Source organism: Dermacentor silvarum, chromosome 1 (assembly GCF_013339745.2).
Source record: "Dermacentor silvarum isolate Dsil-2018 chromosome 1, BIME_Dsil_1.4, whole genome shotgun sequence".
In the NCBI taxonomy this organism is placed as follows: Eukaryota; Metazoa; Arthropoda; class Arachnida; order Ixodida; family Ixodidae; genus Dermacentor; species Dermacentor silvarum.
Window position 1 is genome coordinate 123,237,604 of NC_051154.1, and position 26,824 is coordinate 123,264,427.

Here is a 26,824-nt window from a genome sequence, read left to right on the forward strand (position 1 = left end):
GCTTTACTGCACTAAAAATGTGTTGTTTTTGAGTGACAGCTGTGTAGACACGTTTCAATAGTTTTTATGGATCATACTTTTCGCCTGTCTGCGGTATTAAAGGTTATCTGTAGTCGCAGATTGGCAGGAATGAAATGATTAAGCTGAGCACTCGTGTTATTCGAAGGACCCACCTCTCGCATGCTACTTCGTATTTTTCCTGCCATACGTTATCCTCATAAATTCAGATTTCTGCTTCCTTCAGTTTAGCATCTCTTCAGCGCAGCACTCTCACCTATGACCCATTTCTATTTGAGGGTCTATTTTTCATGTTATTCTTCCACTTCGCCCTATCTAAGTCTTTGGCTGCTGTTTATCCAGAGTATCTGGTGTTTCAAATAATTTTTACTCTTGTTGGAGCTGATTGTGTTTCCTTTTGCCAATGCACGCCTCACCTATTCTCGTTGCGTAACCAGACAAGCTGTCATTTTTTCTTGACCTTTGGCTGCTTTGGCTTCAATGCCTGCGACTTAATTTGACCATACATTGGAGGTAGTCATTCTCAACTCTACCTTTCCTTGTTGCTGCGCCTATCTGTCTACGCGTTCTCATTTTAGCCAATTTGACATTTTTAATGTTATGTAATCAGCATAATATGGATCTCATCTGTGCGCACATGAGATCCAACACAATTGCATTGCTGGTTGTGCAACTGTTTTCTAAACTTACATTTTAATGTGGCTATAGTATCTTACATTGCGCAGAAGCCTTGAAATAGCTTTACAATATTTCTATCTTGCCTAGATTTGGATTTTCCTGGTCAATTAATTCTCTTTTCAGGTCGCCTTATTCATCCACCTTTGAGCCACTGTGCTTGAACTGAGTTGTCCTTCCAAATTTTATATTGTCCCGTGTTAAGTTTTTGCATGGGTGACTTCTCATGTTGCAGAGCATGTATTTCTGTGGATCTGTAAGCCTTTTTTCTCAGGAAATTTCATTTTTCAGTATCTCACCAGATTCCTCAAAAAGGTGACTTTTTGCAGTGAGTGAATTATTATACCTTGTTTGAGTGCATTGGTTGTCTGTTTCATCCAGGTTAAATTCTTAGCTTGCACTGCCTACTGCAATGCAAGGAAATCATGTGGAGTTTGCAGGATCTGAGTAGTGGTTGGTGCCATCTATTATTGTGAAGATGAAACTGCAGGTTATGGGTGAAACAGATGCACCAGGCTTCTATTGCAAATTCTACACCTTCTGGTTGGCATCGCTCTAGGCAACATATTACTCTGGATTTATTCTGGACAAAACGGGCAAGTGATGCCCTTAACTTGATATTGTAATACATCCACTGTGAAATGCCACCTTTGTGCAATATTGAGTCCAGAGGAGCCAGCAGTTTTAGTTGGAACAGTAACTGTACAGTTACTTGACATTCACTCTGGGACATTGTGAGAGTGACATTGTTGACACAGACATCCCCTTTGATCCGGGGGAAGATGGGGAAGTAGGTGGGCATGTTGGACCTTTGAACTGTCATGAATGCCCAAGTTGTTGCTGGTAAAAAGTAGCTTGCCAGAGAAATCCACACTCGGGCAGTCTATGGCAGTCCTGACCTGGAAAAGCAGTGTATCCACATTGGCCTCAAACACATTAGCCTGCACATCAGCCAGGCTCAGTAGCTGCTTGTATGTCATCTTAAATTATACCCCCAGTAAACGTTTTCTGGCCAAATATCCTTCAGTGGCATGGATGGTGGTTGAGCTGTTTGCAGCATTTTCTGGGCTCATCCTGTAGCATAGCTGGAGCCCCAAAGGAGTTTCTACTGAACTAGCTGAACTGGATTGTGGAGACAAAATAACAATGTTTTGTGTCTGTGTCCTTAATTCTATGCTGTATGTTGCACTAAAGTGGAGCCTTGTGTGGGCAGAATTTGTAGGACTGTCCAGGCTCGAGTCCTGGCTGGCAATAGTCGGTACTACAACACACTTCTTTCTGTCACAATGTTGCTGCAGTTGTCCCTCGTACAACACTTGCTGCTGAACTTGCAGCGGTCCTCACAAAGGTCTGATAAGAGTGGAAGGTGTGGTTGTTGTGTCACATGTTTCCATGGTATGACCTTGCAGTTCTCTTGATCTTCAGATTCTTTAGCAGGAATATAATATCATAAATCTGTGCACTCTTAACCTCCAACTTTGAAAGTTTATGGGGATTTATTGCCAGGACAGCCACAAGGTCACATGGCAACAATGGAGAAAGCCTTTTCTCTTTTGTGGTCTCGTAAGCACCCACTGAATGCCTTCATTTCAACTGACCTACACCATGAAGAGTAATACACAGCATTGATTCCAGTTTAAGCTCTTCTGAGGTGCTAGAGAATGTCTCAGTGGCTGGTGTCCTACTGCTGTAACTACATTTTTTTTAATACTTGCTTTCCAGTTGTAGCAACTTTTGCAGGTATCATGCCCCTCAGAAGAAGTAATTGTCTGTCCAGTAATTTTCTGGGTATAAACCTTACAACACGCCCTCATGTTTGGGTACTTTTGACATAGTGCTGGAAGCTGCAAATAGAGCTTTGCGGCTGTGTTTTTGGAGATGGCCACTCTTTTAGTGACTGGCCTCCTGATTCAGAAAAATATCTTTGTGATGTGGAGGAGCTCATCCGATAGACTATTCTATCTGCCCATCTAGAGGGAATAAAATCCAGATTTGAGATATATGCAAGAGGCATTGGTCATGCTGATAGAGCCAAGAAAAGAACTGGCAATGCCACTGCAACAGCTCTTGTTACTCATTCAATTGCAGCTACCGGTATTTCCTCCAATTAACTCTTTGCCAGGCATATTCTGTTGCTGAAAAAGCTAAGCGGTGGGCACATGCTAGACAATATCGGGCCAGTTTCATCTGCACCAAATGTTATTAAGTTGATAGAAATGGTGTTGCATTCCCACATAATGAAGTTTGTGTCCACAATTCATCTATTAGGCCCTGTCATATTAGTTTTGGGCACGGAATGTTTCTGTGGTGGCTCATTCTGACTTTGAGAGTTGGATGAACATTGTGCAATGAAGCAGTAAATGCTGTGCTTAAGCAATCTCGTATACTTCTAAAGCCTGTCCTAGTGTTTAGCTCAAGATCATCGAGGATAGGTTGCTAGTTATTGGCCTTCCTTGGTACCTTGTTGCGTAGTTTTTAAAATTTTTAAGGGATAGGGATTTCTTCTGCTTTCAAAGGAGTGCTTGTAGGGAGAGGAAAAGTTTATGTAGTTGTAAGGGGTCCTTCATGGGCTTGTTTTGTTTAATCTTTTACTTGGCTCCATTCCATTGTGACGTGGCATCATCAGGTATGTTTATGCTGATGACATTGCATTCTTTTTCGTGTGCTGGTATTCAAACCTGGTATGCATAATTACAAGCGTAGTTGGGCACCACTGAAAAATGGTGAAACACGGTTATATAAGCCTCTTTGCAGGTACCAGCAAATGGGCTTGACAAAGTAGTGCCAGTAACTGACCCCAATGTTCTGTGTAAAAAAAGAAATCTACATAAAATCTGAACATATAACGTCAGCTCATGGGTATCTCGGGTATCGTAGGCACACCGATCTTTCATGGAATAGCACATTGTACTCAACGGATTCCTTGACTTGCTTGATTTTCTTTGATTTAGCCGTTGAGTATGTACCACTTGGTCTGTGCCCATTCTTGGCCAATCCTCCAGAATGGGTATGAACCTTTGTGACACAAGAGAGATAGAATCCTTAAATGTAGCTGGATATACATATTACTTTGTGCATACACCTGTCATCCCCATTCTTCTCTCGACAAGCATCATACATCGCCCTTGTTCTTGTGACATCGCTGCATAGATGTCTCACCCTGTGCATCTACCCGATTTGGTACTTGCATTTCGGCATAAATTGTGAGGGGTGTAGTGAATAAACTTAAAAATTCCATGATATTGTGGTTGTAACATTTGTGGTAGATAAACATAAACACTGTATGAGATTAGTTGCATAGCTTGTTGCTACACGTTGCATAGCTTGAACGTGATTGCAATTGTTTGCTTTGCTGTTAATTGTGTTCTCTCAGGAATGTGGAATGGTGCACTAGAATGCCACCACAAATGATTATAGCAATATGCATGAGCAAAGTTTAATAAAGAGAAAATATTGTGAATGGAAGAGCATTTATTTGTAGCAAGCTTTAATTGGGGCTGTATTTTGTAACGATTCCTTTTCCCTCGATTCTATTCTTTATCTGTTGCACAAAGTGACGAATCCTAATGATGATTGCGACGTGGTGTGCAAGCCAATCACATAGAATGAAAAGGATAAAGAAAATAATTCTTACAATACCTTGGCCCTGATTTGTAAAAATAAGGCATTTTACGTTCTGTAAAAGAGGAGTGCTTATTGTCAGTTCCTTTTGCTCATAAAATAATCAAAATGAAAACATTTACTGGAATGGCTTTTGGTAAAGCCCTAATTTCTCTCCAATTATTAGGTAAAATAAGAACACAAATTGTTTACTTCTCAAATTTTGAGATGTGAAGCCCATAAACAAAGCGCCACGCAAATTCTCCAGTGTACTACCAGCCTCGCCAGCTGCAAAAAGTAGTTTTAAAGACTGCACTGCTGCTGTTATGCATGTACCAAGCATACTCATTGCTGCAGTTATTATTGTGATTACTATTATGCTAATGATTAGTTTACCTTTATTATTTTTCATATGCTGTCATTGCCTGAAAAAAAGCAGTGGCACACATAAAACGACCACAGTCTTTGGACATAATTGCACATCTGAGTTCAGTGCCAGCCAGGCGGCCTTCCCCAAGTGATGCAGATGGCAGCTACTCCTCTAGCACTGACCAAGTAAATGTTTCTGAACCTGCCTGGCTTCAAGAACCTCTTGATGCAGGTCTTAAGGCACAGTACCAGATAGACAGGGTGAGTGAGATGTTTTAGTTATCAGTAAATTTTTGTGCTAGTCTTCACACATTATTATGTTAAAGGTAAACCTCTCCCACAAATCTTTTGTTTAGCCACAAGAAACTAGGCAGCAACACTATGAAAAGTTATATGCTGCATTCGCAGCAATTGAAGATGCTTAATAATACCTGAAGTAAACATATGAAAGTACAATTGATAGAGAAATATATGGAAACAACTAACAGTAAGTTGAATCGCAAATACTACAAACTAAGAAATTTCTCAAATGATGCCTGTACATTCTGTGACGAGATTATGTCGGGTGGTAAATTTTCCAATCTGTTGTTGCTCTGGGAAAAAGGAGTACTTGCAATTATTCGTGCATGTTAATACAGGCGTTAAACTGTGCTGGTGATGATACCAAGGACTATTTCTAGGTAACAGTGGTAGCAGGTAAGATGCAGAATTTAGCCAATGCCTTAGCTGGTAAAGAAATTTCAATCTTGCTAGTTTTCTGTGTACTTCAGGAGTGACAATATTATTAGCCCTCATGGGGTTGTTAGGCGATAACCACCTGTTATAACTGTTGTTGATGAAGCAAACTGCAAGCCTTTGAATTTCTTCAAGGTTATTGACACTCTTCTTTTTGTAATGGTTATTAACTAAGGGCGATTAACAATGATGTACATTTATTTTTAACTGGATCCATTTATGTTCCACTATTTAATTAAAATTCCAGGCACCTAGGTTTTAATAAATAATTGTGACTCTTTGTCAAGTGCAGTACAGTCTGCTTTAGCCTAGCCGCTTGTTTTTTGTTTTTATTCCATGGAGTTGCACTATTAGTTGCCCATACAATGTGGCCAGGTATTATAAAATTTAGAATGTGGTGGCTGGATAAACCAGAAAAAAATGTCTGGGAACATTTTACAAAACTTGGTGTAGAACGACACCTAGTGCACCCTAACACAAGAAAGTATAGGTCAGCCAACTATTGCCACCAACAGCCATGTGGCATTTACTTTATGAAGATGCTGTTAGTGTGAATAGAAGTGCTGAAAAGTATTATATGCATGTTTCTAGGTGTCCTGAAAGATCTAAATGTTTCACCCAGATTAAATTTGGAGGGAATAGAAGGCATATTAAGGGCGACATGTGGGTAATATTAAAGAGTGTGTGGGTTAATTATTGGCTTTGGAGAAAATGGCCAAATACTTGTTTCCTCCCTCTTTAAAGGCACGCAATATTTGTCCAAAGTGCATGCAATATTTGTCCTGGGTCCTGGGAAGACTAAATGTTGCCCTGGATTTCAATTTATAGGATATATGGGGACATGCTATTGGTGAAGTGTGTGAAATAATGGACTTTAGAGAGAATTAGCAATACCAGCACTTGAAAGCATTATACAAGCGTTATATGCACGCTTTCTTGGTGTGGGAACAATGTTCCACTGAGTTTTCATCTGGAGGGAAAGAGAGGTATGTTAGGAATGATGGGGTCGCCATGTTTGAAATCTGTAGGTTAATTATGGTTTTGGAGTTAATTGCTAAATGATAAATTTCTCCTTCTTTTGCAGCATTATACAAAGCACATACAATGTTTGTCTGGTGTGCTGGGAGAAAATGGGGCCATGAATTTCAATTTGCATGAGGATGGTGAACATGTTATAGATGATCTGCGTGCAAACTTTATTGCATAGGTTAATTATATGCTTTGTAATAACAACAGCTCCACTGAAGGGTGGGTTGTAATACTGTGAGGTCTCACAGGTCTGCTATGATTTTTTTTTTTTTTCGGTGTACGTATACTGGCTGATTTAAGAGGCTTATGTGAGAAGTAGTTGTAAGAGCATGTTGTAGCACTTTTAACCTACAATCGAAAAGTTTGTCATTCTGTATTTTCACTGAGCTTGATTTTGGTCAGTCGAAAGTTTGATGTGCACACATCCAAAATATAGGACCAAACATTCTTTATTAACCTAGCATGTGGCATTAGCAAACAAGAATGAATGTAAGTGCAACTTAGCCAAGGCTGTATGGGAGTGTCTGATACAGTGGCGAGCTACTTTATTGTCTGATCATTTTTCTCAAGCAATCTTCACATGCACCTCATTGGTGATTGTTACTGTTGAAGGTACACATTAGGGGATGTGTGTAGTAAACACTATTTGAAGTCGTTACTTTAACCCTTTACTTTTTGTAGATGAGCCGAAGTCATCCACATGTTTTGTACACCTGCTACAGTGGATGATAAAAAGGGCCACTTTATCTTACCAAAGGCAGTCTGAGCATGTTCATGCATTTAGTTTACTTTTTCGGTCACAGATAGTGCTGCAAAAAATAGAAATATTGACATAAGCATTTTAAATGTTGGCAACAAGGAAAATGGTTTGATCATCATCGTTGGCTGCCACATGTAATGAATGGCACTTGCCTTAACGAAAGCACCTAAAATGAGCAGTATAGTTCTTTATGACTCAGAAAAGGAAGAAATCTTAAACTTATAGTCTGAAAGTTACAATGGTATTACGAAGCTTCTCCATAGCTTCTCTATCTCATCTCTGAATGTCCCATGAAAGAGACATCTCGCTACACAGACAATGGACACACGCTGATGTAAACAATTTCCTGCCTTCATGTGTCAATCTTTGATGCATTTAGTATCTTGCAAAAAAAAAATATATATACAAATCACTTGTGTTTGAATTGAAGCATTGGCTTCTCGAAATTTATTATGAGAGATATGCCAAAGGGGAAATTCCACATACTCGCTAGGTGCTTCATCACCCGTCACTTCCCAGTATACCTCCCTGCGACACCTAAATGCGAGAAGCCTGCAATGCACTACTTTGTGTTCTCCAAAAGGTAGATCAAAGATGAGAGCAAGAGCAAGAAGAAAGAAACCCAAACACGGCACAAAGTCAGTGGAGTGGCACTCTTTCTAATACCATATGTTTTGAGGTGTACCGCACTGAGTGAGGTTCATCGCAACCCTCACAGTGCAGGGAAGTCGTGTTTGTGATGTTAACTTAGTTCACTGCCATTCGTAAAAACAACTTTAGACAATGTGGTGAAACCAACTTTCTCTCAAACTAAAATAAATTTATTTTTGTGTTCTCCAAAGAAATATATTGTTCTGAATATATTTCTGGCATTTATTTAGTGTACCGATTCCATCAAGCATTTTTAAACATTGGTATCTTGAGTACATAAAAAAAAAATTGGGAGGTAAAGGGTTAAATTTGAGAAGGGTAGAAATTTGGCCTTGTTGGTACGACATACTGCAAGCAAAGTGCAAAAAACAAGGACAGAAGGAAGATGTAACACATGCGCTAACTTTAACTAATGATTTATTTGAAACACTGTGCTAGCATAAATACAAGGGTTAATGTTTTTTTTTTTTTTTGCCTTTTTCCCCTTTATATTATCAGGTTTATTTTGATACACTTTCTTCAATAGTGCAAAGTGTGGTGCATGTGGTATTTATTTGTCAAAGTGGGTTGTTTGTCAAGGTCAAAGAACAAACTTGTTAGTTGGTGCCTGTCATCTCACTTGTTTTACTGTCTTTGAGCACTGTGCTTTATTTCTTAAAAGTGCATCGCTGATTGGACCAAAGTTCTACCCTCCCATAACTATTTGTGTATGGTGCTTCATTGTCTTTTTTATTTATTGGTCCCCCCCCTTCCCCCCCCCCCCCCTTAATTGCCCAGGATTTTACTGAGAGGCTTGAAGAAAAGAACAAACAGTTGCAAAGGCATCTTGAAGAAGCACAGAAGGTCAACAAAGAACAGTCGAAAAGGTAAACATGGTTCTTATTTACCTCGGGGGCTTTATGGCTCTTATGGCTCTCATTTGTGCTATGTGTAACCTAAAGTTTGTGATTGACATAATTTAAAAATTCCAAGTTTTGAGGAATGGCCCTGAAGTGCTTTCTGAATGCAGCAAATAAACCTGCTCAATGACTTCGTCATGCAGTCATAAATAATGAACCACATATGACAATATTACTCCTGTAAGCACAGTAGAAAGTCAACTGCCATTTGAAAGCCTACCACCCTTTCAAGCTCCGTATGCATAATTTTAGTAATTTTGGCAGTGTCATGTATGAATGGCTGTTAACAAGATCTATATTGTCATGAATTGTGTAAATAAAAAAAAGTGGTCGCAGTTTCACCTGAAAGGCGAAGCATCAATTGCGATAGCAAACTTGTAGAGAGCTATACGGAGTAATGATATTAGCTTTATCAGCTGTATAAACTTGGACATGCAGCAGCATTGGCAACACGCAGAACTGTTGTCGACGCCATCGGCGTTTTGCCCGCGTTCGCTCAAAATGCGTGCGGCGTTGGTGACTGTTGCCGGAGCCTGTGATATAAATAGGCACTTGGTGCCGCAGCTAAACGTCGCCTCCCTTCCCTCCCCCTCCCCCACGGCTTCTCGCGCGTCGGAAGAAGGTGCGTTTGCTCTACATATATGGTGATTGTAAAGGAGAAAAGAGACGCCTACTTCTGCAGCCCTTAAGCGAGCACGGCGCGGAACGCGCGTTTGTTCTCCGGCGTGCGTTCACTCCCCGTGAAAGACGCGCCCCTCGCGCCCTTTCACTTGCACATACAGCGTTCGGCGCGCGGCGACGATTTCTTCTCCAAATGACGTCATACGGAACCTCACGGCGACGGCGACGGCTACGGCGACGCCGACGGCAGAAATCTGCTTTTGAGTGTCCATATAATTGCTATCGCAATAAAATGTAAAAATGGGGTCAAAGGTTAAGCAGGGTACGTAAAGCAGGGGAGAAGGTGAATCGAGTGACAATACCGGAGTCACTCACGTAAAACCCGCAGTAGCTGTTTAAGGCATGTAAGGACATAAAAAATAAAGTGCAGTGCGACATGCCGCTGGGTAGAGCATTGCAAGTACTATTTTCTGCTGGTGTAGATGCCACTTTCTGTCATAGTTAGGACAGCAAAATAAAAAGGAAACCCTCTGATGCAGCGATAGGCCAGTTCTAATGGCCTTAAAACTCTACTTGTACAAAATAATTTCAAAGATTCTTGCTCTTGGATATTTATGATGCCATACCTTCTCATACACAACTTTAAATTATGTTTTTGGGCTCTTTTAAAGTCGGTGTCTTTACAGGCATGTTAAAACGCATGGCTTCTATTTATGAATTAACCAGAATAGTTTACCTTTGTTGCAAAGTGCTGAAGTTGCCATGTTTCACTGCTTTAGATCATGTGTTTGTGAAATATATTGCCACAGTTCAGTAATTATAACATGAAGCTAAACATTTCGACAGAATTACCTGTCTGGTTGGGAAAATTGATTAAGACTTAGTGACTCCAAGGTTGGAGTCACTCTCTAAGTCTTAAGTAATTATAACCGTGATGTTAGTCATTGTGAGTAAGAGGACTGACTGTCCGCCATGCTGGCTATTAAGCTATACGGTGTATATTATTTGTAAATATATTTTTATTTATCTCTCTACCTGTAAAAATATTGTTACACAGTACGAAATTAAATGATGTGTAATGATCTTAGTGCAATACATTTGGGGGAGTGGGTTTAATATTTAGCAAGTGTTAATAAGCCAAAAAAGCCTACAGGTACCATGATCATTGCTGTATGTACACTTAAAATAAGTTACATGCAGTTAATAACATATTTTTTCTTTCATGTTCCGTTTCAAAAAGCCTGTGCAGTTGAGCCAAACCTACAGGTCGTATTATGCTATCAGAGAAACAAATTTGTACTTTCAACCGCAAGGGCGTCTGCGTCAGCAGGCATTTGGTGTGTCGCGACACCACGGACCCGAGCACATGGAGGTTGGACCCTCCCGTGTCTAGCCGTGAGCAGCTTAGCTGTGTCTGGGGAAAAGGGCATCCTGGGGGTTGAGCAAATGCTGGGTGTTTGGACCTTTATGATTCCTTGGCGGAGGCAACACACCTCTTTGGCATCTGCTTCACGTAGACGGCACCCTCGGACTCCCAGGGGAAATCGGTAGTTGCCTTCTCGTGTCCTTTTCTCCAACCTTCATCTTTCTCTCTCACTTTCCACCTCTCCTGTCTTCTCTTCAGTTTGTTTTACTTCCAATTTTCCAAACAGCAATAATTAACCTGGTGTAGTTTATCCAACTTTGGGTCTTTTGTATTAGTTTATAGTAGCTATGTACAGCTGGCGTTTGCATTCCCTTCAGGTCTTGTCGCGTCCTCCTTGTTGGGCTCAGTGGTGGGTGGCTGAGATAATCACAAAAATTGAGTAAAAATTTATGGCTTTATGGTCATCTGCCCCCATCCTGCCTGATCACCCTCTTATCAAAAGAGGGCGCACCAAAGAAATGTTGCAGTTTTTTGGCCAGCGCAACGAAAGCTTCCTGCGATTTCAGGTTATTCATAGTGAGAACCCTGAAAAGACCGTCAGAATGATTTCGCCCTTCACTGTTGCCACATCTCTAGCCGATACACTAATTCCAGGCTACAAGGTCATGAAAATGGCCAGTGGCGACCTCCTCCTTGAGGTTTGCAACCAGCACCAGCATGGAAAACTCCATTCTCATAGCATTTGGGGATGTACAATTCACATTGACCCCACACCGATTGATGAACATATCCTGAGGAGTAATTTCTAATGGAGACCTCTTGAACTTGACCGAAAAAGAGCTCCTAGAAGGGCTGGAAAGCACAAAACATGACACAAGTACAACAAATAAAGATTAAACGAGACAACAATGAAATTTCCACGAAGCATCTAATCCTTACATTTGGCTCCAGTACTCTCCCAGAGACCCTTGAAACAGGATATACTAAAATCCAAGTAAGGCCGTACATCCCAAATGCGCGTACATGTTTCAAATGCCAAAGGTTTCGCCATGGCTCACAAAACTGCCGATGTTGACTGACATGCGCAAAATGTGCTGACCATAAACATGCTTCTGACAACTGTACTGGCACACTCCACTGTCCAAACTACGATAGTGACCATTAGCATATTCTCGATCCGGCCCTACGTGGAAAAAGAAAAGACATCATCACACTAAAAGTAAAACAAAACATATCTTTCCAACTTTCCAAGAACTACGGAAGCGTGTTTCCTTCTTTCATACCGCACGGTATGCTGGTGTGGTGCATAAGGGGGCAATGCCACAGCAGACTGCGGCATTGGCCGGGCCCACAAAGGGTGTAGCCGCGGCAGTGCTGCCAGCCCCCCAGGCGGCAGCAGCCAGCGCTGCTGCACCATCTCTGAAAGAGGGCCCATCAACCTCTGGGTTGGTGGCCTCCAAGGCCTTGCTTTTCAAGGCAAGGCCTACCCTGAAAACACCCCGCTTGAGTGAACGGAAGTCCAGCGGCTCCCAGGAGTGGACACAACTCCAAGCCAGATGGCGCAGCCAGTGCCTTGGGAAAAGTGCGATTCTCGCAACCGCTCCAAGAATGACAAACTGCGGATTACGGGGCCTGGAAAGGCTCCGTAAGCCAACTTGACTCCTCTTGATACACAGCATAAAAACATTAACAATATGGATACACAAGTATTACACTGGAACATGAGAAGTCTTATCCACAACCTCGATGACATTAAACTTCTACACAAATGCAATGCAAAGGTGCTGCGTGTTCAGGAGACACATCTAAAATTCAACACAAAGAAACTTCCCCTAGGCATTTTTCGAAAAGACCGCGATGACGCACTCGCCTCGTCGGGTGGTGTTGCAATAATAGTGGACAAAGGTGTTGCTTGTCAGCAGTTACTTCTTCGAACTCCCCTTGAGGCAGTTGCAGGCCGAGCGGTGCTCTTTCAGAAGTTGTTGACCATATGTTCTCTATGCATCCCTCCGAATGATCAACTTTCCAGAGCAGACTTTCTAAGCTTTATCGCTGATCTTCCTGAACCATATATTGTTGAAAATAAAAATGCACATAGCACTCTGTGGGGTGACTCTCGTGACGCGAGAGGATGTTTAATTGAAAACTTCCTCTTCTCCACAGGTGCATGCTTACTAAACAGAAAAGAACCCACATTCTACAGCATGGCAAACAAAACATGCTCATCCATAGATTTAAGTATTGCATCAAGGCCCGCAGGGGCGTCTGCGTAAGCAGGCGTTTGGTGTGTTGCGTCACCACGGACCCGAGCACATGGGGGTTGGACCCTCCCGCGCTTAACCGTGCGCGGCTTAGCCGTGTCCGGGGAAAAGGGGATCCTGGAGGTTGAGCCGAAGCCGGGAGTTTGGACCTTTATGGCCCCCTGGCGGAGGCAACACACCTCTTTGGCCTCGGCTTCACGTAGACGGCACCCCTGGACTGACCCACCCGGGGGAAATCGGTAGTTGCCTTTTCCTGTCTCTCTCTCCCTCCAACCTTCGTCTTTCTCTCTCACTTTCCATCTCTCCTGTCTTCTCTTCACTTCGCTTTACTTCCAATTTTCCAGGCTGCAAGGGTTAACCTGGTGTAGTTTATCCATCCTTGGGTCTATTATATTAGGTTATAGTGGCTATGTACAGCTGACGTCTGCATCTCTTTCGGGTCTTGTAGCGTCCCCTTGTTGGGCTCGGTGGTGGGCGGCTGGCATAGCTACCGAAATCATTGTTACCTTATGGCTTTATCGTCATTCCCCCGACTCCCTGATCGCTCTCACAAACGAGGGCGCACCGAAGATATTTTTCAGTTCAATGGCAGCAAATTGCAAAACTTCCCCAGATTTCATGTTATCCATTCCGATAAACCCGAAAAGACGGTGAGAATGATCTCACCCTTTCTCGTTTCGAAAAGTCTGACCGAAGCTCTTGGAGCAGGCTACAAAGCGTCGAAATTGGCTAGCGGCGACCTCCTTTTGGAACTCTGCGATGTAAAACAGCACGAAAAGCTTCCTAACCTAGTGTCATTTGGGGAGATCCCAGTGACAATATCCCCACACCGAACTATGAACACCAGCCGTGGTGTAGGCTCCGACGATGACCTCATGGAACTGACAGAAGCTGAACTGTTGGAAGGCTGGAGCGAACAAAACGTGATCACTGTTAAACGAATCATGCTAAGACGGGACGGCAAAGAGATCAAAACCAAGCATATAGTACTAACTTTTGGCTCAAGCATCCTGCCTGAGACAATCGAGGCAGGCTATTTAAAGCTACGGGTTAGACCCTATGTACCAAACCCTCTTCGTTGCTTCAAGTGCCAGCGTTTCGGCCACAGTTCCCAGAACTGCCGAGGCCGACATACATGTGCTAAATGTAGTTCCGTAGACCATGCCTCTGAAACATGTGAGAACACTCTACACTGTGTCAATTGTGATGGCGAGCATGCCGCATACTCGCGGTCATGCCCGTCTTGGAAGAAAGAAAAAGAAATAGTCACGATCAAAGTAAAGGAAAACATAACTTTCAAAGAGGCTCGCAGGCGGGTGTCATACCTGCCTAAAGTCAGTTTTGCCGAGGTGGCGCGTCAGGGGGCAGCGCCACCGCGGCACCCGGCGGCTGTCCGGTCCACACAGAGTGAGCCGGCGGTGACGCCATCCGCCCCCTCGGCGGCTGCGGCTAGCGCTGCTCCGCCATCTCAGAACAAGGGACCATCAACCTCCGGGCTGGTGGCCTCCAGGGCCTCGTCCCTCGAGACGAGGCTTTCACGTCAAACGAACCGCTCGCAAGAGCGCGTGTCTAGCGCCCCCCAAGAGGCAATGGACACAACTGGCCAGACGGTGCCACTAGCGCCTAAGGAGCGGCGAGATTCTCTCGACCGCTCCAGAAAAGAAAGATCTCGTGTCACGGCGCCTGCAAAGGGCCCCGCGAGCTAATCTTCATCTCTTAAACACACAGCACAAACACATTTGTCATTATGGAGACACAAATACTACAGTGGAATGTCAGAGGACTTCTTCACAACCTCGACGATATTGCAGAACTCCTACACAAACACAATCCAAAGTTGCTGTGTGTTCAAGAGACGCATCTGAAACCCACAAATACAAACTTTCTTCGTCAATACACCATCTACCGCAAAGACCGTGACGTGGCGAACGCCTCGTCTGGCGGTGTAGCAATAGTTGCCGACAAGTCTGTAGCTTGTCAATATGTCGCCCTTCAGACGCCCCTAGAGGCAGTGTCAGTTCGGGCAATTCTTTTCAGTAAGTTGGTAACCGTATGCACCATTTATATACCCCCGAATCATCATCTCGAGAAAACAGATTTCCATAACCTCATTGATCAGCTTCCCGAACCCTACATACTCGTGGGAGATTTTAATGCTCATAACACGATGTGGGGAGACTCGCGATGCGATACGAGAGGTTGATTCATAGAAAAATTCCTCGTGAACTCCGGTGCATGCCTCTTCAATAAAAAGGAGCCAACCTATTATAACCTTCATCACAATTCATACTCATCAATAGACTTGGCGATTGGTTCTGCTTCCCTTTTTCCCGACTTGGAATGGAGTGTAATCAAAAACCCATTCGGAAGTGACCACTTTCCAATCACACTAAACTTAGTAGCCCAACATAACTCCCTTCCGCATGTCCCTAGGTGGAAACTAGCCTCCGCCGACTGGAAACTTTTTAAAGAATCGACATTTATATCACGAGATTTTATCAGCGAATTTAGCATAGACGACGCAGTAGCGTATTTTACCGCTTTTATCATCGACGCAGCAAACAAGTTCATTCCACAATCAAGCGGTAGCTCATCCAAAAGACGAGTGCCGTGGTGGAATGATGAGTGCAAGGAGGCGCGGAAAAAACAAAATAAAGCGTGGGGCATACTCCGTCGATCCCCAACTGCAGAAAATTTGATGGAATTTAAAAACAAAATCACAGGGAAGGCGAACGCGACGACAAGCTAAAAATGCAAGCTGGGAGAGGTTCCTATCGGGTATTAATTCATTCACACAGGAGGCAAAAGTATGGAATGGGCTCAGGAGGCTTAAGGGACAACAAATTCATCCATTGCCCCTGGTGGATAAAGAAGGAAATAAGTTGGAAGACCAGGCTGACGCTCTTGGTGAACACTTCGAGCGCGTGTCTAGTTTCACCCACTATTCGGAGAGCTTCCTGAAATATAAAGCAATAGAAGAACGTAAGCCTCTGATCCGGAAATGTAGCCCAAATCAACCTTATAACCGTCCTTTTGGTATTGCCGAACTTAAAGCCGCCTTGTCAGCTTGTCAGAGCTCTGCACCGGGTCCGGATAGAATCATGTACGATATGATCAAGCACTTGCACTGCGACACGCAAATCACACTACTCACACTTTTCAATACCATCTGGGCTGCTGGGTATCTTCCATCTAAATGGAAAGAAGCTATTGTCGTCCCAGTTTTGAAGCACGGTAATGATACTTCATTGCTGACCAGCTACCGGCCTATAGCGCTTACGAGCTGCCTTTGCAAGGTTTTTGAGAAAATGATCAATCACCGTCTTGTACATTTCTATGAGTCGAACAAAATGCTTGACCCATTTCAATGTGGCTTTAGGGAAGGCCGATCTACAACCGATCACCTCGTGCGCATCGAAGCAAACATCCGTGATGCATTTGTACACAAGCAGTATTTCTTGTCTATATTTCTTGATATGGCAAAGGCGTATGATACGACATGGCGGTACGGGATCTTACGAGACCTGTCGCACATGGGCATTTGAGGTAATATGCTTAGCACTATAGAAAGCTACCTGTCTAACCGTACCTTTCGAGTCAGAGTTGGTAACGTATTGTCCCGCCCATTTATTCAAGAAACTGGTGTGCCACAAGGGGGCGTGCTTAGTTGCACCCTTTTCATTGTGAAAATGAATTCCCTTCACAAAGTCATTCCATCCTCAATGTTTTATTCAATATATATTGATGATGTGCAGATCGGATTTAAGTCTTGTAACCTTGCAATATGCGAGCGTCAGGTTCAGCTTGGACTGAACAAAGTGTCAAAATGGGCAAATGAAAATGGTTTCAAGCTAAACCCTCTCAAAAGCACATGTATACTTTTCTCTAGAAAGAGAGGCTTAATACGAGATCCAGATATCATGCTGCATGGACAACGCATACCAATCAACACTGAACAGAAATTTTTAGGCATTATACTTGACACAAAACTAACCTTCATTCCTCATATCAAGTACCTCAAAGCTAAGTGCCTGAAAACAATGAACATCCTAAAAATACTGTCACACACAACATGGGGTAGCGACAGAAAATGCCTCATGAACCTCTACAGGAGCCTTGTACGATCGCGGTTAGACTACGGCGCAGTAGTGTATAACTCTGCTACCCCCAGTGCTCTGAAGATGCTGGACCCTGTGCATCATCTTGGTATCCGCCTTGCCACCGGTGCCTTCAGGACAAGCCCTATTCAAAGCCTCTATGTTGAATCGAACGAATGGTCCCTTGATCTACAACGATCATATTCTACTTTTAATTACTTTCTGAAAGTACACACTGATAAAGACCATCCTTGTTATGCTACCATCAGCGATATGACCTCTGCAACACTTTTTCATAACAAGCCTGCAGCAAGAGAGCCACTCTCACTCCGTGTGAGGAGGATGAGCGAAGATATGGGCGTTCCGCTTCTTGAAAATCGCCTAATGGCTCCTGCTAAGCCGTTACCGCCGTGGTTGTGGCAGATCATTGACTGCGACACGTCATTTGTTGAGGTAACCAAGCACGCTCCAGAGGCCCACATTCGTATGCATTTTCGAGAGTTACAATTTAAGTACTCGTGCCCAGAATACTACACAGATGCGTCTAAATCGCATGCCGGCGTGTCTTATGCAGCCGTCGGCCCATCCTATTCGGAGTCAGATGTTCTTCACCATCATACAAGCATCTTTACAGCAGAGGCGTATGCACTATGGTGCGCTGCGAAACAGATCAAGCAGTTAAAACTACATAAGGCGGTCATATATACAGACTCAGTTAAGCGTCGTTAAAACATTGATGTCATGTTGCAAACACAAAAATCCAGTAATTACAGAACTTTTCTCACTCCTATGTACTATTTATGCCTCTGGCCAACATGTAACGGTATGCTGGGTGCCTGGACACAGAGGTATTGAAGGTAACGTGCTAGCAGACCGAATGGCAACTTCCTTAGATACAAAATCTTGCAACCTGTCCATAGCTGTTCCAGTTATAGACCTAAAGCCATATTTGCGGAAAAAACTGAGAACGTACTGGCAACATAAGTGGGACGCTGAAATCCTTAAGCTCCACGTGATTAAGCCACATTTAGGGCACTGGCCATCACTGACCAACTCGAGACGAAGTGATGTCCTATTCTGTCGTCTCAGAATAGGGCACACTTATGGTACACATAGTTTTTTGTTGACTGGCGGTGAACCTCCAATCTGTAGTAGATGTGGGAACACCCTCAGTGTTCAGCATGTCTTCCTGGAATGTCGCGAAGCACAAGCCGAGAGGGAAAAACACTTCCCTTTAGCATATAGGCAGTGTATACCGCTTCACCTGACACTGTTTCTAGGCAGAGAACCGCTTTTCGACATGAAATCTGTTTAGCATTCTTAAGTGACATCCATACGCTCAACGTATTCTGACCAAGAAATTCGTAGCACGGCCTCCTGCGAGAGGCCGCTGTTGCGATGTCAACCCTTGTTTATAGCACATGCCTCAGGTCCCTTGTACTCAAGGTACCTGGTGAGGCTGTTGTGCTACTCGTTGTCAAGCATCACCTTTTCATTTTTAAATACATGTTACCACAACCTTGTTGCACATTTCATACTCATTGCATACGCCACTTCAGTCACTATCATTATTTTACTACCTATATGTTTTACGCTATTTACAGCGACAGTTTTTAGGCCCCTTTACAGCCATGTCACATCTACCATTAGAAACTCATTGCGTGCGTCATAGCAGCTCATCGATTACATTACCACTTGTCATGGCTCTCTTTGGCCATACCTGGCCCTTGCGCCATAAAACACCACACATCATCATCAAGTATTGCATCAAGTACACTCATACCATACCTGGAGTGAGATGTCATTAAGAACCCTTACGGGAGTGACCACATCCCAATCGTTTTAACGTTAACAAAAAATGATGAAACCTCTTTCCATGTTCCCCAGTAGAAAGTTGACTCTGCCGACTGGAAATGATACAGAGAGCTCACGCACCTAACCTGGGATGACTTCCGTACACTTAACATCGATGACGCAGTGGCATACTTCACAGCATTTATTGTGAATGTAGTGTCCATATGCATCCCAGAAATACAAGGATTGCATTTCAAACGACGTGTTCCCTGGTGAAACGATGATTGTAGGGAAGCACAAATAAAGCAAAATAAGGCTTGGGTTCTACCTTTGTGACTCTCCAACCACAGGAAACCTAATGAACTTTAAGAAAATAAAGACTGAAGGTAGAAGAATGTGCCACTGTGCCAAAAGGGAAGGCTGGCAAAGATACATATCAGGCATAAACTCTTACACAGACAAAATAAAAGCCTGGATTAACAAATGAAACGGCCGACAAACTTATCCTCTACCATTAGTAAATACCCAGGGAAATGCTCTTGAAGACCAGGCTGATTTTCTAGGTGCCCACTTCGAGTACGTTTCCAGTTCGGCCCATTACACAGATACATTTCTACGATAGCAGCGGCAAGCACAGCGATTGCCCCTGGATCGGAAAATAACAAAGAATGAATCATATAACCATCCATTTAACATGGCGGAGTTTCAGGCCTCACTGAGTTGTAACAAGTCGGCGCCAGGAAGAGATAGATTAGCTTACGACATGATCAAACACTTGCATCCTGAAACCCACAAAACACTTCTGTTGCTTTTTAACTCCATATTCTATGGTGGCTGCATGGCGGCTGCCTGGAAAGAGGCAATAATTCCCTATTCTCAAAGAGGGCAAAAACCCAACGTCGGCCAGCAGTTATAGGCCTATAGCTCTAACAAGTTGCCTATGCAAACTCTTTGAGAAAATGACTAACCGGCGCCCGATTCATTTTCTTGAAAGCCGCAAAACGCTAGATCCCTTACATTGTGGTTTCAGGGAAGGTAGATCCACAACAGATCACCTTGTCTGCATCGAGACGAATATTCCTGATGCCCTTGGGTATAAATAGTTTTCTTATCGGTATTTATAGATATGGAGAAAGCATACACCACCACTTGGCGTTTTGGAATCATTCGTGATCTGGCCGGAATGGGTGCCCAAGGAAACTTAATGAACAGGATTCAAAATTATATCTCTCGAAGTGCACATTCAGTGCTTGAGTTGGCAACGTCCTATCTTGTCCACTTACACAGGAGACCGGTGTACCACAAGGTGGTGCGCTGAGCTGTACTTTATTTGTTGTAAAAATTAACTCTCTCCATACTGTCATACCGTGTACTATGTTTTATTCTGTGTATGTGGATGATGTCCAAATTGGTTACAAATCTTGTAATCTTGCTATCTGCGAGTGACAGGTACTGCTTGGCCTAAACAAACTGTGTAGGTGGGCGGACGAGAATGGATTTAGACTAAACCCTCAAAAAAGCATGTGCGTCCTAAAGAGGGATACTGCCGGACCCCGTGATAGATCTCAAGGGAGAATGACTATCTGTGAGCCACGAACAAATTTTTAGGCATAATTTTAGACTGCAAGTTAATTTTGTTCTGCACCTGAAGTATCTGAAAACGAAGTGCCTGAAGGCTATGAATTGGCTGAAACTCTTGTCATGCGCGTCATGGGGAAGCGACAGGAGATGCCTCCTTAGCTTATACAAAAGCCTTATACGGTCATGCCTTGACTATGGAGCCATAGTTTATAAGTCGCAACACCTAGTGCTTTAAAAGATGTTAGGCCCCGTTCACCATCTGGGTATCCGGCTTGCTACAGGCGCCTTCAGGACTAGCCCTGTAGAAAGCCTGTATATTGAGTTGTTTGAATGGTCCCGCATCTCCAAAGAACATGTTTAAGTTTATCCTACTCCCTGAAGGTAAAGGCAGATGTAGAACACCCATGCCATTTCACTATAAGCGACATATCCGCTGCCAGGCTTTATCGAAACCGATCGGCTGTGAGGACTTCTTTGTCTCTGTGTTTAGAAGCGTCGGCTGAAGAAACGGGTTAACTACTTCAAGAGAATGTCCTAATGGCTCCCAGTCGGCTTCCACCGCCTTGGGAGTGGCAGATTACCGAGTGTGATGTCTTTTATAGAGATTTCCATATGTGCACCTGAGACATCTGTTCGCACTTCCTCAAACTTCAGGCAAAGTATTCATGTGCAGAATTTTACACGGACGCTCCCAAATCTCTTGTTGGTGTTGTTTATGCAGCTCTGGGACTGACTTTTTCTATGTCTGGTGCACTAAATCCGCATACAAGTATTTTTACAGCGGAAGCATACACAATCCTCTCAGCATTTAAACACATAAAGCTAATGAATGTTCCGAAAGCAGTGGTGTTCACCGACTTATTGAGCGTCGTTAGAGCTCTAATGAGTCCACGAAAACACAAGAATTCAGTTTTTAACTTGTTATGCTTAGCTTCCATGGGAAACCAAGTCATAGTATGCTGGGTACCTGATCATAGAGGCATAAAAGGCAATGTAGCTGCAGACGAAAGTGCCGTGTCAGTAGTTTTTAAATATACAGACACAAACATAGCTATCCCTCCCACAGACCTAAAGCCTTTCTGGCACCATGAGTTGCAGACATATTGGCAAAGGCAGTGGGATACTAAAGTGTTAAATAAGCTACATATGATCAAACCGAGAATAGGAAAATGGATATCCGAGAAAACAACAAGACACAAGGAAGTTCTTCTTTGCAGCTTAATTATGGGACATACCTATGGAACACACTCTTACCTCATTACTGGAAGTGATCCTCCGACATGTGATAGGTGTGGCGACATTATTAGTCCTCCATGTTCTTGTTCAGTGTCCTGAAATAGAATCCCAGCGTAAAAAGTACCTTTATCCTGCATATCGTCAGTACATCCCTCTTCACCCAGCATTCTTTCTGAGCGATGAGCTGCTTTCTTATTTTAAAGTAGTCTCATACAGTAAAAGCTCGTTAATTAACAACTCGTTAATTCGAAATTTTGGATAATTTGAAGTAGCTGCCGTGGTCCATCCAACAATGTATTGAAAGCAATATGTAACGCATCCCGCTAATTTACACTGAAATCTGTATCGCCGCCGATAATTCGAACTCCGCGCCATCGTGGATGGGGAGAGTGCTAGTGTGCAGGAGCAACGTTGGCCATGCAATGTGCTTGGCGCGGCCTACGCTAATCGCGCGCGGCGTAACCGAACGTGCGCTGTGAACTACGATCTCCAATCGTGCCTCAGGCTGCAGTTTTAATTTTTGCATCACGCATTCAACACTTTTTAAATACGAATATATAAGCAACAGCTGCCACTTATTTTATGTCGAAACAAAAGTGCCAGTTAAAATTATCGGTGATCCTATGCATGAAAGAGGATCATGATATCAATTCATGCACTTATGTGCATGGATTATTTATGTTCGTGAAGTTGAATCCTGCATGCAAATGAAATAAGAAAGATTGACGTGTACACAAGAAGGCAAAAAGAAGCATCGACTACGTCAGGCAAACACTGCAGTGTCTTATTCCGCCAGTTTTCGTGTTTATCTCAATAGTATTTCTGTGTGTTACAAGCACTCACACTCAGGGTGTCGCTGATAGTTGCAGATGCACCATGCATGCTCTAATATAGTGTTCTATGGAAAAATATGGCATCAAACTATATCAGCCTGAACAGAGCGTCCCTGGCATCTCCCTTCCTCCCCCCCCCCCCCCCCCTTGCGCCATAAAACCCTATTAATCATCATTTGTGATTGCAAATGTTACCCTCTATACCAGGCGTAGTAACCTTGGAATTCGCAACTTTGGACACAACTTTTAACAATGCTTGGCTGTGGTTGCAGATTGAAGAGCTTGGAGGAACAGCTAGCGCAGCAGCAGGCCAGAGAATGTGAAGAAACCGCTGCTTTGGAAAGGATGGTGCAACAAGTAGAATGCAACCTTAAAGCAGCCCTGGTATGTCTACTGCCATTCGCACCATGCTGAATTTGTCCACTTTTGGTTTCTCATTGCAGCGTCTTGACAATATGTGCGTCCTAGTGTATTTTACAATATAGAAAATGTTCAGCCACTTTCAATTCCTTATAGTACGTAATCCCATAAGATTTTAGCATCCCTTTTGCCAATGCACCAAACACAATTCAGGTCATCATTGTCAAAGCACAGTCCAGTTGACTGTATGTTAGAACCATTTCATTGCTATCCGCATCAATTAAAACATAAACAAGTCAAAAGCAACTGGAATGCATCCTTGTATTTCCAGGTTTGCATGCTTTGGTAACAGTTGCTTAATTCAGGCTCCAAAACATAGGTACATTGAGGACTATGCGTGCTTACTAACTGCATGGTTACAGAGTGCTTGCACATTGAACTCCCATGTAATTATGCGCAAGTGATGTTCTGATCAGTCTTTTCCTGATGCTTGCACTTAATTTTTGCTGTTTGTCTTTTCATGGCAATAACAGAGATGCTATGTTGGCTTGCAAGCATTTTGTTGATAATCGGCAAATTCTAGTTGCATCTGTCTCTGTAATACAGTAGATGCGTGGGAGCACTGATCGTGCTCTTTATCCCTGTGCAATATGTAGGCACTGCATCCTTATGTGCGTACATTTTATATACATTTATATTAGCATTTTATTTCATATATGGATTTTATGTAGTAATTATAGCAATATATATGAGGAGTGCAGTTATAGCAACTGGTTATAGCAATGAATTTGGCTACTGTCCTGAAGGCTTACTACAGCTTACAATGGAAGAATAAAAGAGGTGTAGTAACAGTGCGGGGACTGCCGTGGAGAGAGTGCCACCGCAACTAGCATTCGTTTCTGGCACTCACTGATAGGTGACGCAGGTAATTCAGGGCTTGTCTTGTAGATTGTGCGAATTGGGAAAATGAAAGCATTTGGTCATTTTGCGTGCAATTTTGCAGCGATGTGTTAGGCTTCTAGTGTATAGTGAGGAAAAAGTGCTTTGTTGCCTGTTGGAATGTGGTGTACAAACCTTGAAAAGGAAGTTCTCGCTGTTTTCTATGACAAGATCCGATAATGATTTAAACAATGGAGGCATGCAATCTCCAGAAAGGATCGCATTTTTCAATTGGCGGACTATGTTTGTGAAAGGCATTTAGAGCCCAAATCTGTGCACGAGGTGGACAGCACAGTACATGGACACGTTGTGATGAGCTTGCCATGCCGGGTGATTCTCGCCATGCCGGCTGCTTCCCTCTGCGCCGCAGCCGCAGCGTGCAAGGTCAACACGTGACTAGAAAATAGAGGAAGCATAAAGGAGAAGGGTTTGCTGCCATTTTCTACGCGTGGCTGAGACGTCAGCACGTACACGCATGTTCTGGTGCAACGCAGAATCGGTGACCTTGCCATTTGAGAGAGGGTGAAATCTCCACCGCGTTTTTTGTTTTTTTTTTTTTTGTTTGCGCGCGACATTGAGGGGTTTCTCTTAAGCTCTTACTCTATGGCGGTGCCAGAGCAATGCCGGTCGGAGGCGCCGCTGCGTGATTTGGCGCGCTGCCGAGAGCATTGTCGGTGCGTGGTATGTTTGAATTACCCGCCGCAAATAATTTTGCGTTCGAATTACCGGGCATTTTTGCCCATTGGAATACACATAACTTTGACGGGACCACAGCATCAGTTCGAATAAACCGGAAGTTCGAATTAAGCGTGTTCGAATTAACGAGATTCGACTGTAAATTGAATGCAAACATTCTAGCCACATTCCTCGACTGTCGCATATGCGTGGCGGCTCGGTGCACATGTTTTGCATATGTGCGGGCCTTGAAAATTGTTGCTTTCGTTATAGTGCGGTACCACTTATAGTGCAGATATTCGTGACTCTGGGGATTTACGTTATAAGCGGTCTACACTGTATATGCAGTACCACAAAATAGACCTATACAATGATATGATCCAAATTTCTATTGGACTGGCAGGAAACTAATAAAGAATTGTACTAGACTAATATAAGCTCCTTTCACTAATAATATCTTGTATCATGAAATACAAGAATTTATTGGCCTAATACAAACATGTATTGAAATTTTCACTAGGGGTGTAATTTGAAAATGCCCGTGGGGACGTCAGTGCCACGGGCATTTTGAAGTGCCTTTGAAGTAGTGAAGCTGCGAGAACCTCTGTATTGAATTTCAAGAACAATGAGAGGGTGATGGATTTCAATGTTACAATCCTTCAAAATAAACACTGCTGTGTATAAACCATTGCAAAAAGCGCTTTCTGCTTTGCGGAATCGCACAAATGGCGATCTGCTTATATGTGGCATCTACGTGTTACACTGATGTGTAAGAATGTTTGCCTTCCTCTAATTTGCTGCAATGCCATGTGGCATATTAAAGGGCTCCCCATAGGTATTTGGCTGCATTGAATCAGTGATTCTAGCTTCATTTTATGGTCATAATTATCAGGGTGCAATCTGATGGACTATAAACCGCTGAGCGTAACAGCGTTTGGCTACATAGAACATTTTTATCTTGTTCATTTACATGTGCATACAGTCATGGAAATGTCTTACTTAACACAGAACAGTCTATAACAGGCTTTTGAAAAAGAAAGTGTGAAATTAAGCTTTTAAACTCATTTTACAAGTTATTTTGCTTGCTTGCGCTCTCCTTAAGCTTATACACTAAACTAGCAGGACCCCGCCGGATGGACCACGCTCCCGCGCCATTAGTCATAGAAAACGAGCAAGAGTAGTGAGTCTTCTCTCTCATTTGGAGGCATGTTCATACACCTGTTATATTCTCGCACCATTCTACAACTGTATGGCATCCACCAGGGTGTAGTGATATGCTGTTACAGTGACTGGATTTTCTATTTTGCAGAGTATTACAGTTAAACCTGGATATAACGAAATTGACAAATTCCCGAAAAACTTCGTTATAAAGAGGATTTCGTTATATGCAGGTTCGGCACGAAAATTCGAAAAAGAAACGTTTACCGTATTTACTCGATTCTAACGCGCCCTTGATTGTAACGCGCACCCATTTTCCGTTTTTGTCGAAGCACTCATCCTTGGAATGTCGCACCAGGTACTGGATGCGTGGACACGTGTTGTTTCGCACAAGTGCGAAGCATCGGAAAATAAGAGTGAACGTCACGATGGTGTCGTAGCGTCGTATAGTGTTACAGTAGAACCCCGCTGTTACGTTCCCGGGTGCTGCGTTTTCCCGGCTGTTAGGTCGTTTTTGGCCGGTCCCGGCACAGCTCCCATAGAACCCAATGCATTGGTAACCCCGCTGTTGCGTCGCAACTGTGGGACCGTTCCTGTATCATACGTTGCGAACTTCCACCCCGCACCGGCCCGAGCGGCAATTTTGACTTTTCATGTCGCTTGATTTGGTGGCTTGACGATGGCATTGTCCGCCCAAAGTGCTGGGGGCGACAACTATGACCTATTTTCGGTTTCCGCCAGCAAAAGTATGGCCCTTGAGATCCGTATTTATTGATCAAAAGATGGTGTCTATGACGCGTTGTGGCCATAAAATTGGTTTTGGTTCATAGATGTTCCGTATAAAGTCCAAGGGCAATAACGCACTCGCCGTGCGCTGTATGCTGTATGTGCGAGTGAAAGTGTGCGAGGGGAGCCGACATCCGCGTCTAAATCGTGCGCACCAGAAAGAAAAGCAGGGTGGGAGCGCGCCTTCTTCCGTTGCGCTCGAGGCACCGGCGAGGGGGGAGGGGGAGGGATAGCAGGCGGTGTTGTACTGTACTGTACTCTAGAGCACTGCACGGGCCCGGCCCGCGGGCCGGGCCGGGCCGTCCGAAGCGTTTGTCGGCGGGCTCGGGCCGGGCCCGGGCTTAAAGCCGCGGGCTCGGGTCGGGCTCGGGCTTAAGGCCG

The 26,824-nt window shown here is 43.6% G+C and overlaps 1 protein-coding gene across 8 annotated transcripts in view; it reads left to right on the forward strand.

Moving 5' to 3' along the window:
• The window catches only part of LOC119435967 (uncharacterized), a 49,207-nt gene that overhangs the window by 588 nt on the left and 21,795 nt on the right, over nt 1–26,824 (forward strand). For 3 of the 8 annotated variants that reach the window (XM_049673071.1, XM_049673059.1, XM_037702680.2), the window contains exons 2-4: nt 4,730–4,923; nt 8,615–8,703; nt 22,798–22,909. In XM_049673071.1, coding sequence (XP_049529028.1) covers nt 4,730–4,923; nt 8,615–8,703; nt 22,798–22,909 — 395 coding nt within the window. Of the gene's footprint in view, nt 1–984; nt 1,022–1,046; nt 3,320–4,729; nt 4,924–8,614; nt 8,704–22,797; nt 22,910–26,824 lie in introns of those variants that run through there. The other 5 variants (XM_049673090.1, XM_049673084.1, XM_049673065.1 and 2 more) reach the window with 3 other exon arrangements.